We start from the raw sequence: 17900 nt of genomic DNA, 5'->3' as shown, positions 1-17900 counted from the left end.
TGTGTTTGTTGTTGTCATTTATTTAAATGTGGACTAATTGCTACAGCTGTGTTGCGCACAGCAAGGTCACCGCTTTTTGAACGTTGCAGTGGTATGGTGGTAACGTGGAAAGGCAGATTATTATTTCGTTGATTTAGTTTTGTTATTTAAAATAAACATATTGACATATCCAACTTTAAGTTTTAGATTTTGGACAATTTTTTGAGTGACAATAGGTTGTTTTGAAGCATGCCATCTACACCGGACCCACGCGTACATTACCGACCAAAGAACAAATGTTCGTCAACAATGAATGAAGTGCATAATATATATCTCTTATTTTCTCTTTCTGGGTTGAGTGTCCAAACTGGGACTCACTTTGGCAGACATGTATTATTCAAACAGCATCTGGCACCACCGCTGCACTAACTCTCCTGCTTTTGCCTTAAACAACTTGCAATCACAGCTATTGCATCTGGCTCAAGCTTGGCTAGCAAATTTGCAAGTGGCTGAATGGAGAGTTTTGTGTGATTGCGTGACTCATTTTGTGTTTTGTTTTGGGTTTATGTATTATTGATGCCTGACTTCAGCATGGGAGGGGGTTTTCCTTCCTTGTTTATAAAAAGTTTGAGCTCTTTGTCAGTTGGTCAGGTATTCTTTGATTTGTTTGCCTCGCTGTGATGGCAAGAAATAAAGTAGACGTGGAGAGAAAGGAGATGAGGATGGGGGGGGGGGGGGAGGGGGTATACTGTACAGGCCTTGTGGGTATGGAATATTAAATCTGATGTGAGTTTGTCATCAGATTGGCAAGACATCATTGACAAATGTGTTTACTGGCTTTTTTTCTGTGATTGCTGGGGAAAAGCAATAATCAGGACTATAATGAGCGAGGCCCATAATCCCTGCGCTTGGTGACAGAAACCAGACCTGCTTAATTAAGGCACTGATTTCCCACGAGGCACTGGGGCCTTTTTTCCCCTTGTTCTCCTTCCTGTCTTTATTGGCTTGACTTTAAGTGAAGGCATTGCCATGATCTGACTAGGCTGAAATAGTGCTTTGAAAGCGTTATTATTATTATTTATTATTTTTTTTGTGACGATTCTCACTATTGTTTTGATGTCTATAATTCCTTCCTTGGCCTCTGTTCGGTTTACTTCTAGCAAGATGCAGATGATGTTTTCTACTAATACTTTTTGGGAACTTGTAATCCTGCCGCCATCAAGCCCACAGTGAAGTGAAACTAATGTGTGCTGTTTAAGAAACCATGCTTCATTCCAACATATCATTTCTCGGAGACACCTCTCTCAATAGAATTAAAGGGAAATGGGAGGAGGAGCTTGGGGATGTAATACCTGAGGAATCCTGGACTGATGCTCTGGAGAGAGTTAATGGAACTTCTTCATGTTCTAGGTTAGGTGTAATTCAGTTTAAAGTCTTGCACCGTACCCACCTCTCCAAGTCTGGGCTGGCCAGAATGTATCCTGGGGCGGATGAGAATTGTAGCAGATGTCATGTCGCCCCGGCAACATTAACGCACATGTTCTGGTCATGTTCTTCCCTCTCGGATTACTGGTCAGAGGTCTTCAGAATACTTTCACAGGCACTATCCTTAAATTTGCAACCTAACGCCTACTCTGCCATCTTCGGTATAGTGCCAGCTGACCAACGGATTATCAATAAGCATAAGGACATTATAGCATTTACAACTCTACTTGCCCGCCGAAGGATATTGTTGCACTGGAAATCCCCCATACCACCCAGCACCTCCTTATGGATGAGTGACCTTATGCGCCATTTAAGTCTTGAAAAGATCAAATACACACTTAGAGGGTCAAAAGACCTCTTTTCTTTTTGTTTAATTCTTCATACCTGTTGAATGATACCTTCACCTATTAATATAACCTTTATCTATTTATCTACTTACTTAATCTCCTTAGATTGGGATGCACTGGATGTTGTAGGGAGGGGGGAGGGGTGGGGTGGGGGTTGTATTTGTTTATTTGTTTATGTGTTCTGTGAAAAATCCAAATCCTTTTGGAACATTTCTGTACCTTGTTCTCAATAAAAAAAGATAGTTGAAAAGAAAAAAAAAAAAGAAAAAAAAGAAACCATGCTTCAGTTCCCTCTGAAGGTTGTGTTTAGTTCAAAATAGAAAGCCCAGGGCCGGGGTCGGTGGCAGCAGGTGTTTTATACAGAGGACCACGGAGAGAGAAAAAGGTTGTGTTTAATTGCAGCACCTTTAGCTGCTGCTCCTTCTCTAGCCTGGAGTACATAAGTCTTCCTAGTTTTTGTGAAAATCTTCACCAAACAGTGGAAATTTTCACCAAGAGGAAAGGCTTTGCAGAGTAGAAGCTGAGCGATTTGAGGGTGAGTCTGCACCGACAGAGAAGTGGAGATTGGATATCACACATATCACATATCACTCCCTCTGATGTGGTACTCCACCTCAGTGGTTTGACACTTCTAGGGGTTACGCAGTATTATTCAGTGTTTGGGCAATGAGAGCCAGAGAGGAGACCGAAACAGTAAATCTGCTGTCGAAGAAGAGGCATTGGAAAATGGAGAGGAGGCGGGCAGCTAAAGCAAATTTCAGCCGCAGTGTGGTTTTTGGCCGCAGAGGAGCAGGAGAAACTAAACACTCAGCATCTGCCTCTCCATCTCTCTGGCTCCCTGCACCACCTCCACTTTCATGTCTCACTCCCTTCACAGTTTTCATCTCTTCTCTCCCCTCCTCCATCTGCTCTGGACTTGGGGAAGGCAGAGGCCGCTGGCTGCAGGCAGCCCAGTGCAGCGGAGGTGTGAACCCTCTAATCGCCTGTCATTACCCACTGGCACTTCCCACACTAATATTCAACTTAAGGGTGCTGTGTCTAGCATGTTAGCATCAATAAATCATTGTCACGCTACGTTTGACACGTGTACTTCAATTTTACAAATGAGAACACTGGTGAGAAGATTGACATCCCTTTCACTTCACTGTACTGACTGCATAAAGGAATTTTTGGCAGTCAAAAATTTCCTCAAGAGGACCCTCAGACCCCCCGCTTAATATAGAATAAAGAATAGCTGTAAACAGCATTTCCTCTCTAACTGGGATGTTTTGAGACCGATTGATGGGATTGCTGTGGACAAAGTACACACGGTGATACACTGGTAAGAGCAAATTAGGTTTAACCAACCAGGTATCCAGCTAATTTAAATAGCTCACGTTACTGTACTGTGTGAACAGTTAACTTCATTTAAAATTGTATGTGGCGTTTTCTCCCCTTTCTTGAAAGTGATACCAATTTATGTAAAACAACAGATTAGAGAACACTGTTTGTAGTTCATCCACAGTTCCATGATCTGGTCTTTACCCCAGAGTCGTCATGTGTTCTGCACGGCCCCTGAAAGTGTCTCTCTGATAGAAACAATATCACAGCAGCTCAGACACAAAGGTAAAAAAAAAGAACATACCAAGACAGTGTAAAGCATGCACACATACAGTATACTCTGTGTGTGTGTGTGTGTGTGTGTGTGTGTGTGTGTGTGTGTGTGTGTGTGTGTGTGTGCGTGCGTGCGTGTGTGTGCGTGCATGTGTGCGTGTAAATGAACATGCCGTCCACCGTGTCCTGTCACACCCTCTGTGTCTTTTCTGTCAACACACCACCGTGAGACCATATAACTCCCCCATCCACTACACCGGCAGCAGGACAGTCCCTGTAAACACTGCACTGTGATTTGTGTCTGTGTGCACAGCAGGTGTTTGATTGTATCCATATCACTCCACACACACAAAACACACACACACACACACACACACACACACACACACACACACACCTGCTTCGTTCAGAGTGGCTTTTTGCAGCTTCCACAGCGGCTGATGCCAAAGTTTGGGATAGATGGATGAATTATTGAGGTAAAGTGTTTCCCAGTATGTCTAGTTTTCAGTATTTTCATTCTTAACACACATTTCCTCAAAAGTACAGAAAATCAAGTATTGCAGTGTCAAATAGAAACAATCTATGACTGCAATCTGTTGAAATGACAGAAATACTTTCCACAGCAGCTCTCTTAGCTTGCTGTATATCATGAGGACTAATTACAGGTCCTGTAGCTCACTCTGGGTATAAAATCTATGTGACAGGTTAATTTATGTTGTCAAGCTCCAGAGAAATATCACACAAATGTGCAATATGTTGTTCCACTGTGCAGCTGCTCAAATGTCTCCATGATGCTAACATAACATGCCTGTTGATTATTACGTGATTGTTTTTTATTGACTTCCATAAGTCCCATGTCAGATTAGGGCCACACAACCAAACTGTGGCACAGATTCAGATCAAATTGGACTTTAATTGTGTCAAAAGTGTTTTTTCTATAAGATATTGTTACTTTATTAAGTTAGTGTAATGCTAGATTAACAACCAGGCAAAGCAGGCAGCTGCCTCAGTGTCCCAGAACTCCAGGGGCTCAAAAGCTCTGTGTGTCAACTGGTTGGTGCTAATTTAATTAAGTTTATTGGCAGTAAAGCACAATATCGGTTGACATGATAAAGGCTCTAAGGTAGGTGCTGCTTTATAACTCAATCTTGGGGCCTTGTTGCTCGAATCAATATTTCCGTATTAACAATGGGCAAAATGATGATGTGTAATGTGAAAGGGACCACTTGTAGTGACAAACCTACAGATTATTATAATTATCAACAGACTGCAGTTCTCCTCAGCTCTACGTAGCTTTTTAGCATCTTTCAGCTCATTGTTTTGGTTTTTACGGCTCACAACTTTACTGTTTTGGTTCACTCTCTTACTCTCATCAGGATCGTTTGCATTTGCAGGAGGCAGCTGCTTTTAGCAAAAAGCTTTGATAAACCCTACGTTCGTTCCCTGCCTAGCAACAAACAGCAAACCGACAAAGTTAGCAACTAGCTAGGTGAACATAGTGGAGCAGTTAGCAGCTAAAGAGACAGATATTTCCCTCAGGAGTTAGTGGAGACCATAAACAGAGCTAAAAAAAAAGAGAGTGAATGTTACTCTGTATCTGCTGCATGTGTAAAGAAACAACTGCTTGCTAACATGTTCGCCATATTAACGTAAGGTTATAATATGTTTATGTTGTGTGTACGGCAGTGTTGTAGTACTCGTGATCGGTCTTGGTCTTAAGATCGGTCTCAAGACACTGCAGATCTTTTTAAGGTCTCGGAATCAACCGCAATTTTACTCGGTCTCAGATTTGGAGGACTCTGGATTTTATTTCAAGACCGGTCAAGACCACAACTGCTGGGATATTACTAAATTACCTCTGCATTGTCTAATTGTATGTGTCAACATCATTACTGTGATTGGATGTAAAACGTCCTGCATCAAATGCAACCAATAACTTGACTCAATTCTAATTTGAAATGTGTTACTGTTAACCCCCTCTCCCCGCCCCCTTATCACCGAGAAAGTGAATCTCGGAGACAGAAAAAGTAGCTGTGGCTGTCTGGCACTGGTCTGGTCTTGGTCTTGACTCGGTCTGGCCCTGCCTTGGTCTTGGTCTTGGCTCGGTCTTAACCCCTCAAAGTCTTGTTCTTGTCTCTGTCTCAATACACTCTGGTGTTTTCATATTTGCTGTCGTGTTTTCATATTTGCTGTCATGTTTTCCTATTTGCCGTTGTGTTTTATGATTTGCCTTCGTGTTTTTCTATTTGCTGTCGTGTTTTCATATTTGCCGTTGTGTTTTCCTATTTGCTGTTGTGTTTTATGATTTGCTGTTGCGTTTTTCTATTTGCTGTCGTGATTTGCACTTCACGGCCACCGTAGAAATGGGGTATTTTTGTACTTGACTCTATTACATAAACAAAAAAACTATACAACACACTAAAAGACAGGGCAAATCCCCAAAAAGCAGAGTAGGGTCTTTTTAATACCATCAGTTGTATTGCTAATTCCTAAATGACCATGTTTAAACAAATTACCACACAGCAAAACCATCCACCGGTATCAGTCTAGCATTTAAAAGTAGCACACATTGCACAGAGAGGGGAAGGAACAAAAGGGTTAATAAAGGCTCAGCCGCTAATTTTTTTCCTTGGGGACACCTAGCAGGTTAATCGACCATGTTGTTAAGTGCATGGCTGTGTTTTTGCACGTGTACATGGTGGTGCAGTAATCATGTGAGGCTACATTTGCAGTTTCTCCGTGCCTACATGGATGTCAGGTGAGAGAGCAGTGTGTGTTTGCCAGATCCCACTTGTCCATTAGACTCCAGTGCTTCCTCTTCTGACTTCTGGGAGAAAAACACTGCACTTTTCCAGGCGGCAGCACTGCAGACATCTCGTCCAGCAATCTGAGGAAAGCCCTGCCTGTGGGATATGAAGAGAAAGAAAGAGAGATGGATTGTTCTGGCGTCGGTAGTGTGCTAACAGGATCTTAGATAGATCTTAGATCGGCGAGCAGGATTCACATCCGGAACTACATACACACCGGCCAGAGAAAGGGGATTTAGCCGTGCATTTGCAGAAGCAATAGAAATACATTTGAATTCCTCTAGAGGTGCTCGGATTAATAGTTTTATATACATGGTGTGTGCAGTGTGAGGGTGTATAAATATATGTGTTTGCGTGGGTGTATGACAGACAATTTGTGCTTTTGAATGCTTGTGTGTGTGTGTGTGTGTGTGTGTGTGTGTGTGTGTGTGTGTCACTGCTGTGACTGACACAAGCCACGCTATATGTAACGATGCTGGAAGTACATCAGTGGGGTGTCAGGGAAACGAGCTGCTTTTTGACTCGATACACGAGCAGCTATCCATAATGAATGCTGCAGTTCCCCTTATCTTATTAGCTGAACTCCCGCTTTCCAAATACTCTGCTTTAAATAACATGCGTAAAAATTGCATTTTTGCTCGGATGAAGAGGGAAAGCGTCTTCCCATGAGATGTCAGACACATAATAAAGTATGTCATCCCTATTTCAGGGCTAGATGCGTCGCTGTCGACTGCTGTTGACTCGCCTGCTACTTGCAGGGAATGGTTTCTGAGGCTTAGCAGAGCATCGTGGTGGAATTTCCAGCTTATTAACTCATGCTACGTAAGATGAGACAATTCAGGCCAGTGTCCAGCATAACCTCACAACCTTTCCAGGCAGAGGAATATTTCACCTCTGTGTCTCCATGGAAGACGGGAGACGCAACAGCTGTATGATAAGACAGTGCTGCCTTATCCTGCCAAGGCCACTGAGAAGGAAAACACAAAACACATACAGTCCGTGTGGAGATATGTAGTGGAAATTCTAATACATAGGGTGAGATCTGAAATAAAGCCTCAGTCAGCGAAGTCTTTTAAGTCTTAATTCTTAGCGCAAAGAAGGTTCAGTTCATCAGGAGAGTCTGTGGGACCATTGGGCTGTGGGAACATAGGGCTGTGGGAACATAGGGCTGTGGGACCATTGGGCTGTGGGAACATAGGGCTATGGGAACATAGGGCTGTGGGAACATAGGGCTGTGGGAACATAGGGCTGTGGGAACATAGGGCTGTGGGACCATTGGGCTGTGGGACCACTGGGCTGTGGGAACATAGGGCTGTGGGACCATTGGGCTGTGGGAACATAGGGCTGTGGGAACATAGGGCTGTGGGACCACTGGGCTGTGGGAACATAGAGCTGTGGGACCATTGGGCTGTGGGAACATAGGGCTGTGGGACCACTGGGCTGTGGGAACATAGGGCTGTGGGACCATTGGGCTGTGGGAACATAGGGCTGTGGGACCACTGGGCTGTGGGACCATTGGGCTGTGGGAACATAGGGCTGTGGGAACATAGGGCTGTGGGACCATTGGGTTGTGGGAACATAGAGCTGTGGGAACAAAGGGCTGTGGGAACACTGGGCTGTGGGAACATAGGGCTGTGGGAACATAGGGCTGACCCCGTTGTTTGCACGAGTCCAATTGAATTCAACAACGCTATTCCTCGAGGAGTTCCAACTGTGATGTGGCAAGGCGCCGAGACAACTGGGTGCCTACTGACCACTTAACTGCCTGCCCTCGTCAATAACTCTTTAAAAAGATCAATTAGGGCAATCAGTGGCGAGAACGCCACCGGGGGGCTGAGGTGCCATATTGAGCTGTTTTTGTGAGATGATGTCACACGCAGCTCTCTTCCAGAGAGAGAGCGAGAGCCTCATCCATCCAGACATTTGACTTCATTAAAGGGGTGTTCTCCCTCAAACCCGAGCAATACACTCAGCAATAAGCTGCTGCTTCTTCTTTATCTGCCTGGTGTGTGCCTGGAGAGGCGGAGGGAGAGAGTCCTCGCAGTGTCCAGCCAGCCGTCTCATTGAAAGTGTTCTGACTGAAACATCGAGCCATAAAAATCGATTTAGATAGCGACAGTTTCTTTCATTTAGCATTCGCTCACCTTTTTGCCCTTGTGAAATCCGTCCATTTACACATTCTACAACCCGACTGATTACACGCTTCTGTTTTCACTTGGTTGTGTTCTTATATCCTCTCTGCTGTGGAGTGTTTTTTTTCTGTCCTCAGTTCCACTTGTATGAGACGGCGTGATGAATGTGGTTGTCATGACACCCGTGGCAGTGGTGTGTGTGTTGAGTCGGGCCGGTGACAGACAGGACCGGTCCACAGCAAGCTGACCTTTCACCCCCTAACCTTTTTTTTCTCCATGCTGATTATTAATCCCTCTTACTTCCTGTGTCCCTCCATCGCAAATTAACCTTTCTCTTCTTCTCCCCCGTCTCTCTCTCTCTCTCTCTCTTCATTCTCTGTCTTTTTCCTGTCACACCCCTTCCTGTTCTCCTCCCCTGTTCTTCACCCTCTTGCAGCAAACTTGTTCACGTGAAAATTATTGACGACGAGGAGTATGAGAAAAACAAGAACTTCTTCCTGGAGCTGGCCGAGCCTCGCATGGTAGACATGAGTCTACAGAAAGGTGCAGTACTGAATCTATTTCTTCCTCTCTTATCACTTTCTCTGTCTCTCGCTCTCACACGTTGTCAGTGTCTTTTCTCTCACTGTTAGTGGCCTCCGTCTCTCCCCAGGCCTCTTTGTCCACTTCCTTTACCTGAACTTTCACTCCGCTGTATGGGGCTGGGTACCAAACCTCGGTACTTTTTAGGCACCGACCGAATTTCCTCCTTAGTATCGAGTTAGAATAATGCCTCGTCATTCAATACCAAATTTAAACACCTAAGGAGTAAATCTCATCAGCGTCAGTGAGCCAATAAGCATGCAGCATGCTTCTACCAAGATCTAATAATGCTGCTGATTGGCTGTCTAACGTTACCCGTCGTAGAGACACATGACGAAACGAAAACTCTACATAACACACAAAGACAGGGCTCACGTAGTAGGAGCTGGAAAATAAATAAAAAGATTTGTGCCGTAATGTATAATGTTGTTATTTATTTTTTTGTTCAAATGGATTTTATAAAATTGGTATCGAAAAAAAAAAGTATCATTCAGGAACCGGTATCGAAGTCACTGTACTGGTAACGGTACCTAGACTGACAAGCCAGACCCACATCAAGATGTTGGTTCTGGGAACTCACCATTGGCAGGGCTCAATCTGAGGGGCGGGATAAACGGTTGTCTTTCAAATGACCACTGCACGCAATAGGATAGCACTACAACCAACCAGAGCAACGAAGAAGGTATCGGAGCTAGTTAGATTAAACTTTTGCCATATCCGGTCGGCAAAACTCCGAACACATCTTCCTTTTTTAAGAATGACTTCAGTGCCGTTCTTTTTTTTTTTTTTTTCAAAGAAAAGCTGAACTCCGAGTCTTCCAAAGCCGATTCGAAAGACCGCTGTTCCACAGCAGCAGCAGCCATCTTCTTTGTTTTCAAGTAGCAGGGAATTCACGCGGAAGCGTCACAACTCTGCCGTCATTATGTTAAGCCCGCCCACCGACTCTATATACGATGTGATTGGCCCGGCTAGAGTTTGGCTTTTCCAGCTCGTAAGCCTATCATTTACCATCTCCACGGGGAAAGTTATTAATGTAAAAGACACGTTTTACCTCAATGCAGACTCTTTTTAAGCTATTTTTAAGTATGTGCCTGCTTGGGTGAAAAACAAGCAAACTGCTGTTGCTGAAATGAGATTATTGATTTATTTTTCGCTATGAGACTGTATAACTCGCAGGACTGTTTGAATTCAATAGTTTCTAAGAAAGTCTTACTTTCCAAACAAGCCATTGTTTGTTGTGACGGTATCTTGTGTGCAGCTCATATCGAGGTCATGTATTCTTTAGCAGTGGCCATGTTACTCACTGCAAGATTATATTCCTCTGCACACCAAGCTTGGCTTTAGGCTCTCTTTTTTTCAGCAGCAGCAGCAGCAAGGTGAATATAGAAATAAAAGTAGGACGTGGAAGAATTCAAATCAGAGTAAGTTTTCATCAAGAGTTTTGTTTGTTTTCTAGTTTCCAGCTTGTCGTCGTTAATGTCTGCTGAAAGAAGCCAACAGGCATTTTCTTGAGATTCACACACACCGTTATCTAACGCAGTGTTATCTAATCATGCTCAAGGCCAGGGGACGGCAGAGGCTCACAAGCTGGTGCGAAAGGGTGCAGAATCTCACACTTTGCTGTTGCCTCCAAACCCTACAGCTCGTTATGTTTACATTATTGGGTCTGGCAACGCTGTCTGAGTGGTGCCAGCCGGCTCCCTGTGTTCTCCGAGTAAGAGTCATGATGAGGAGCAGTTACAATGCACGGCTTTATGAGTGACGGCTACATCACTCCAAACACTCCTCCGCTGCCTTTATTATGATTCTTCTTTTTTTAATTTATTTTTTTATTCCCTTTCTGTGTCGGCGCAGGTTTTACACACAAACACACACACACAAACGATAAACACACACACACACACACACACACACACACACACACACACACATATACACACATGCTCTCTGTCATGCTGTCTGTCTTTTCTTTTCTTTTTTTAATTCATGTTTTTATTCAAGAAAGGTAAAACAATACAGATCTAATCATTTGGTTACAGTGTCTTGATTTCTTTTTTCTTGTTTGAAAATCGATCTCATCCCACCCACACTACCCACATACTGCCATTACCAACAAAACAAAAACGAGAGAAAAATGAGGATGAGGTTGACAGAGGGAGCAGTTCCCACTTCGTGTAAAGCTCACATCAGGCATCAGACAATGCAACTGTGTGTATTGGGCAGAGCTGTTAGGGCCTTATATTATCTGGGGGGAGAGTGTTAAGCCTCTCAAAGTACAACAACAATGGATCCCATATCTTATAGAATGTATCAGTTGATCCTTTAGAGAAATACTTAATTTTTTCTAATTTCAGGAAAAGCATCAGGTCGTTAAGACTGACGCATACGGTGGTTTAGGAGATTTCCACTTTAATACTATCCTTCTACGAGCCAACAGGGAGGTAAAAGCAAACGTGTTTCTCTTAGTAGTGGTCATTAAAACCTCACTTACTAATACACCAAAAATGGCCATTTCTGCATTCAGCCTCACATTCGTGTCAAACGCTTCATTTGAAGTTTTGCAAACAAGTCCAAAACATATGAGCCATGTCGGCTGAAGTAGAACTACAGCGGTCACACCTGTCATCAATGTCTGGGTGTCTTTTCTTTTTTATTCCCTTTCTGTGTTGGCGTAGGTTTTACGCACAAACACACAAAAACGCTGATAAACACACACACACACACACACACACACACACACACACACACACACACGCTGTCTGACATGTAAAACGTATTCCACTCACTTGTATAAGTTGATTAGATGATTCGATTAGATAGATACTGCTGTGTAATTGGAATTACTGAGTTATTTTGCTGACTTTTTGACTCTACTCCCTACTTGTGCTATTGCTCCACTGTGTCTTAGTATGTCACAGATAAACATTTCAGAAGAAGATGAAGTAAACACATTGCACAAATCTTGTTTCATATTAGCCTCACATTGCCAGATCTATCTCCACAGCGCTGTGGACTAAGGTCTGGCTCCTCAACACATACATTATGGGATAGGAGAAACAAACACTCTGGGTTGTTTGCATTTCTTTAAACCAATCACAATTGTCTTGGACGGCGCTTAACTCTGGACGCAGCGACGGTGGCTCAGCAAAATAGTCTCGGGAAGAAACATGTTTCGGTGGAACATTTGCACCCAGCAAAAGAAAACGCCACATACAATATTAAATCAAGTTAACTGTCTTTTGCTCTTTGCTCTTTTCTCATTTGCTCTTACCAGTGTATCGCCAGGTGTACTTCGTCCACAGCAATCCAACCAATCGGTCCCAAAATATCCCAGTTAAAGAGGAAATGCCGTAAACATATTCTTTATAAATCTTTACAATCATTCACAGAAAGAACCAACCAACCAGCCCTGTCTTAATGCACAATCCAAATTTTCTTCAAAACTTGCCATTTTCTGAGTGTAGCTTGCTAACTTGATGTTTGTTGTTTGCCGAAACGAGTTGAGTTTGAGAACGGAGAGCGGAAGGTAAGGGACATCCGGCAAACATCCGATGGTGCCAGATGTGAGGCAATTATCCTGGAAATGTACTGTCGTTTATCCAGACTAGTCACAGATAAACATTTCAGAAGATGATGAGGTAAACACATTGTTTCATATAATTGCCACTTGTGGCTGCAGGGGCTGCTGTCAAGCAAAAGTTGCACAGACTTAATGTGTTCTGAATTCTTAGAAGAGGAGATTTTCCTGCTTTTGTGAGAACATATATACAGTGGTTACTGGTTGATTAGGCCTGCAGTCTCTCCCCAGTAACCCTGAAAATCTTCATAAGTAAATATACATTTTAGTCCAATCAAAAAGGTAAACATGATGCTCACATCAAGTCTGCAGGTGCTGACAAAAAGAGAACCATACAGTGCAAACACACGCGCCATTCATCATTTCTCGCAGCCATCGAGGTCTCTGCAGCGGGATTGCTGAGTCCAGTGCACCAGACACGACTCAGGATTGTTACAGACAGAATAGGTGTAGAGGAATTGGAGGAAGAGAGAGGTATCTGCTCAGACGGGGGGGGGAGAGGTGAAGATAGGTAGCGACAGCTGGAGCTAAGGATGACACATGCCAATGGCCAGGTTTGGTCTGAAGAGATCAAAACAGCTGCTTTGTTATACGTATATAAGTATACTTTACAGTATACTTGTGGGGTCCAGACAGCTTTGTGGGGCCAAAGTGCTGGACCCCACAACTTTAAAGGGCTGTTTGAGGGTTAAGACTTGGTTTTAGGATTAGGGTTAGAATTAGGTTATGGTTAGGATGAGGGTAAGGGTTAAGGTTAGGCATTTAGTTATGATGGTTAAGGTTAGGGTAAGGGGCTAGGGAATGCATTATGTCAATGATGGGTCCCCACAAAGATGGTGAAACGCAATGTGTGTGTGTGTGTGTGTGTGCGCGTGTGTGTTTGTGTGTGTGTGTGTGTGTGTGTGTGTGTGTGTGTCTTCCTGCATGTAGACAAAGAGATGCATATTAAACACTGGATTTCAAACTATATCCAGTTAACATTGTTTTACTTTACTCTGTCATCCTGGAGCGTTACACGGCGATACACCTTTTTTACCTGCTTCTTTGTTGACATATTTGTGTATATTTATCGCACAAACCGATTAAAATGTTACTCATTCCGATACTATAAAGATGACAACAGAACTGTGCTCCGCTAATGAAAGTGCAGCCATGGTTGACAATGATTAATACAAGATATGTCTACTTACTGTTTTTTTCAATGCAGGAGCTAATGAATGTTTGATCAAGGGTAATAAATGTTTGATCTTTATATGATGAGGAGGTAATGAAAAAGCTTTTTCCGTATTATTTCCCATGCAGGATCATCTTTTATGAATGTGCTCGACTGCTCGTGCTGATGAAATTGCTTTGATTTGAAATTAGAGAAAACTCAAGCCAGCGTTTAGCAGAGGGGTTACATATATTCTCCTGTTGCCACAGTAGGTGCTGCTGGTTCGCAGTGATGTGAATGATGTGATAATTTCTCACTTTTCATATATAATGTGGCGATTATATTGTTGTTCATAACCGCTGATGTGGGGCTGATTGGGTTTGTTTTTCTCCTTATTAAAGCCGGAGCGGAGGAGCAGAATTGATGAATATTCTATGAGAGTCTTTGTTTTGTCTGGCTTTTATTTTTTTTTTCACATTCAACAACCTTGCTCCATTTTCCTACGCAGCCTTTCCATCAACAGTACTTTGCAACAAAAATAAACTCTTGTTTTTTACTTATTATTTCTCCATTAAAGGTGACCAAAATAGAAGCACAAAAATACTTCTCAGATCTCATTTGAACGCTCTGATGTTTTTTATGTATTACAAGCAGTTGCATCACTCATTGCAGCTTTTCCAGATGAGTTCCATTTTGTTTCCTGCTGTCCTTTTCATTGTGAACAGCCTGATGCTTTGTTTGGTAAGATAAAAACAGATATTGATTTTGTAAATATGGATGATGTTCAAAGACTGAGTGGGCTGTTCACATGTGACGCATATAAATTAGCCAGTTATCTTGAGAAAGCCTGGGAGAAGAGTAAAAAAGCTCTTTACCAAGAGGATCTGTAGATAATTGTATGTACTGTTTTTTTCATTTTTGTTTTCTGTTATTTATGTATTTCTCCACATGAATTGTATATGCGAGACCGGAAGATGTCTGTTAAATAGTGGTGTCTTGTAATCCCATGTGGGATGGGCCAAATGATTGGCATGACACGAAAATAAAATGAAACTAACTAACTAACATACAATAGGATGCTTAAGTAGAACCTGGCAGATGGGAGCCAGTCCTAAGCTGGCAGGTCTGACTTTGGACAATGTGTGAGTAATGAAAGCAATCACACCGACAGTCCCCCTGACCTGTCAGTCTGGAGTTGTTTACTGCCAGCTCCAGCAATGCCCTTCTCTAACTTATACTGAAGTGGTCAATACCATTAGCACCTCTGGTGAGCTGGCCAGGCAACCACTCAACTACTACTACTCCGCTGCTGCTGCTGCTGCTGCTGCTGCTGCTGCACAACACTGCAGAGTCAGAATGAGAGTCACTTCCAAGTCTGTTCATGGCATTACAGGACTTTATTTTGGCGACTCTGGGCCTAAGATAGGGCTGCTCGATTATGGAAAAACAATCCAACAATCCTCCAAAACCTACGATGATATGGGCGGTTTTGTTCCCTATCCTCTAACACACATGTCAAACTCAAGGCCCGTGGGCCAAATACGGCCCCTTGCAGATTTAGATCGGTTCACAATAGATTTTAGCCCACCTAGTTGCAAGTCAAACCAAAAACACGGGGAAGTGGATTTTAAACTGCAATTCCCTGACATTGAGTATGTTTACATGCACACCAATATTCCACTATTATTCCGAATATGACAGTATTCCGAATTTGATACAGGTCATGTAAACTGCATATTCCGGTTTGATATTCCGAATATAGCATTTTCCAATTAAGACGTGGGATATTCTGGTATTATTCGGGTTTTAGAGGCATTCTTTGGACATGTATACAGCGCATTCGGAATATGCGTCTCAATCTGGGTTTTTACCGCCATTTACGGCCTCTTACCTGTTTACGGCTTACGGTCAGCTCTGTGCGTTGCTATGGTTGCTGTACACAGACCAACCAGCCAACAGTTTGCAAGGCTGCAGACCCGATAAGAAGGAGAAACAGCTACTTTTAAACATTATCAAAGACTTGGATATCAACAGGCTTTTGCCGACCTTTTCAAGAAGCTGGTTGAGGGAATGAAAGAGGGACGCTGTGTTCGCACGCTCCAACACTTCCATCGCCCTATTAGTGAAATATTCACTTTCATTAGCCATGTAAACAGCTTAGTTGGAATATCGTCTTTTTCGGAATAAGGGTAAAAACCGGAATATTATGTGCATGTAAACGTAGTCAATCAAAGCAGCAAGCAAAGCACTGGCCCTTGATGTTATTCTCTTTTTCCAGTGTAGTGAAAATTAGTTATTGACACCCCTACTTTAGGGTTTTAATGTGACACTTCAGCAGCAAATTAGTGCCCCTAGCGGTGGCTGATATGCAACCTCATCAAAACCAGTGAACGTTGGTCGCGGTTTTGAGCGTAAAGGTCGCTATGTTCTTTTTTGTAAATTTTATTTATGCATATTATTCAGTATAGCAATAAGAAGACAGCCTGCAGTGGTCCTAATATGTAGCAATGTCTTACAGCTTTTACCAACTGCTAACACATGTTTTCAACATGTCTCCTTTTTTCAAAACTCTACACACAATTCCCAAAACTGCACACACAAAATGCTAAATGCCTCACATCTCCTTCAAAATGAAACACTGCATTCAAAATGCCATAAACACATCTCAAAATGAAGCATTTGCATCAAATGGCAAACACTTTTTTCGTAATAGTACACATTTTTGGATATACCATGTACACACTAATGTTCTAAATCTGGGAGGGGGGGGGGGTATTGTATGCAAAACCAAGTCTGATTGATTCATAATGCTGAAATAGTCATTAGATAGTTACATGCCTGTTCTCATCATCTTTAGCTATAAAGTTTGATTTGCGCTCAAACTTTTTGTCACCAAAATCCCATTGAGGGGTCACCAAAACTCAAACACGCTACCTGTTCTTGTTGCTAGGCAGTTTGAACTCAAACAATGTAATCTTTGCCATTATAGATAGTGTGGACCAAGGGAAACAAACAAAGTGTGACTGGGCTTTGGCCGAATTCCAAACTAGGCCTACATCCTGACACTCTGTATCTGTGACCTCTGACCTCTCTGTTAGGCAAAAGCCAACTGGCCACACATAGAAATCAATCAATATTAAGTTATTCTACAGCTGCATGGGCAGTGTGCTCTACAGTGTAGTAGTGTCATTATCGTAGCATTACAGTCATTTTTCAATTGATAAAATGAGAAGTGAGAAATTACCATCACAAGTTCCCAAAACTCAAGGCGAAGTCATCACATTGCTTATATGGTCTCAACAAAAGTAAAAAAACAACAAAAGAATTCACTGTAAAATAGTATAATATATATATACTGTATATATAGTATAAGTTTGCATGTAAGCTAGAGTGGGTTTTCTCCCGTGGTTCTCTGGCTTCGTCCCACAGTCCAAAGACATGCAGGTTATTTTAATTGTTGACTCTAAAATGCCCGTAGGTGATTGTGAGCGTGAATGTCAGCTGGGATTGGCTCCTGCCCTCCACAACCCTGTAAAGGATAAGCGCTTACAGATAATGGATGAATGGATGGATGGATATATAGTATAATAGTAAATCAGGACAAACAGCAAATCTTCACATTTGAAAAGCTGAACGTAGTGAATGTTTGGCAATAAGGCTTGGAAAAGGACTTGTGCTAAATTACCAGGGACTCATTTTTCTAGTTTGTTATGAGTAAGTGATATTAAGTAGAATAAGATGCAGTAAATAAATGATGAGAGTCTTCCTCCTGAGGCAGAAAATTGTCATGGCGAGGTCTGAAGTACACATTCACATTGTGCTGAAAGAAACGTTAAGAATAGACAGATTGAGAAAAAGGGGAAAGAGGGCAGAGCGAGCTGCTCTGAAGTGTCTAAAAGTAGGGGGGGGGGGGGGGGTGTTGGGTAAGCTCGGAAGTGTAGGACCTTCAAATGACACTGCAAAAAGTGTGTTCCAAAGCAGTGGTTGGCAGCGCCATCATTCATGTACGGCGGTGTGTTAACATCGTTGTGTGGGCTTGTGCGTGTGTTTCTTCCATGTGCGCATAAAACTGAATGAGGACACTAAAGTGAGTACTCTAGATGTATTATATTATCATGTGCGTGTATCTGCATGTGTCAGTGTGTTTGTGCATGCGTGCGTGGCTGTTGGAATAATGCCCCTCCCCCCCCGCGGTAATCCATCTCCCATCCTGCCACTTTCTATTCAAATCATGCCTAGCGTGTG

General features: G+C 42.7%; 1 protein-coding gene across 15 annotated transcripts in view; it reads left to right on the top strand.

The window, feature by feature from the left end:
- The window catches only part of slc8a3 (solute carrier family 8 member 3), a 132919-nt gene that overhangs the window by 76306 nt on the left and 38713 nt on the right, over nucleotides 1–17900 (top strand). For 7 of the 15 annotated variants that reach the window (XM_078278216.1, XM_078278217.1, XM_078278218.1 and 4 more), the window contains exon 2: nucleotides 8780–8886. In XM_078278216.1, the coding sequence (XP_078134342.1) occupies nucleotides 8780–8886 (107 nt within the window). Of the gene's footprint in view, nucleotides 1–8779; nucleotides 8930–17450; nucleotides 17473–17900 lie in introns of all 15 variants that reach the window. The other 8 variants (XM_078278230.1, XM_078278231.1, XM_078278226.1 and 5 more) reach the window with 6 other exon arrangements.

This window comes from Sander vitreus, chromosome 20 (genome assembly GCF_031162955.1).
Source record: "Sander vitreus isolate 19-12246 chromosome 20, sanVit1, whole genome shotgun sequence".
Taxonomy (NCBI): domain Eukaryota; kingdom Metazoa; phylum Chordata; class Actinopteri; order Perciformes; family Percidae; genus Sander; species Sander vitreus.
The sequence above is the reverse complement of the archived record's forward strand: the minus strand, read 5'-3'. Positions and strand labels throughout refer to the sequence as shown.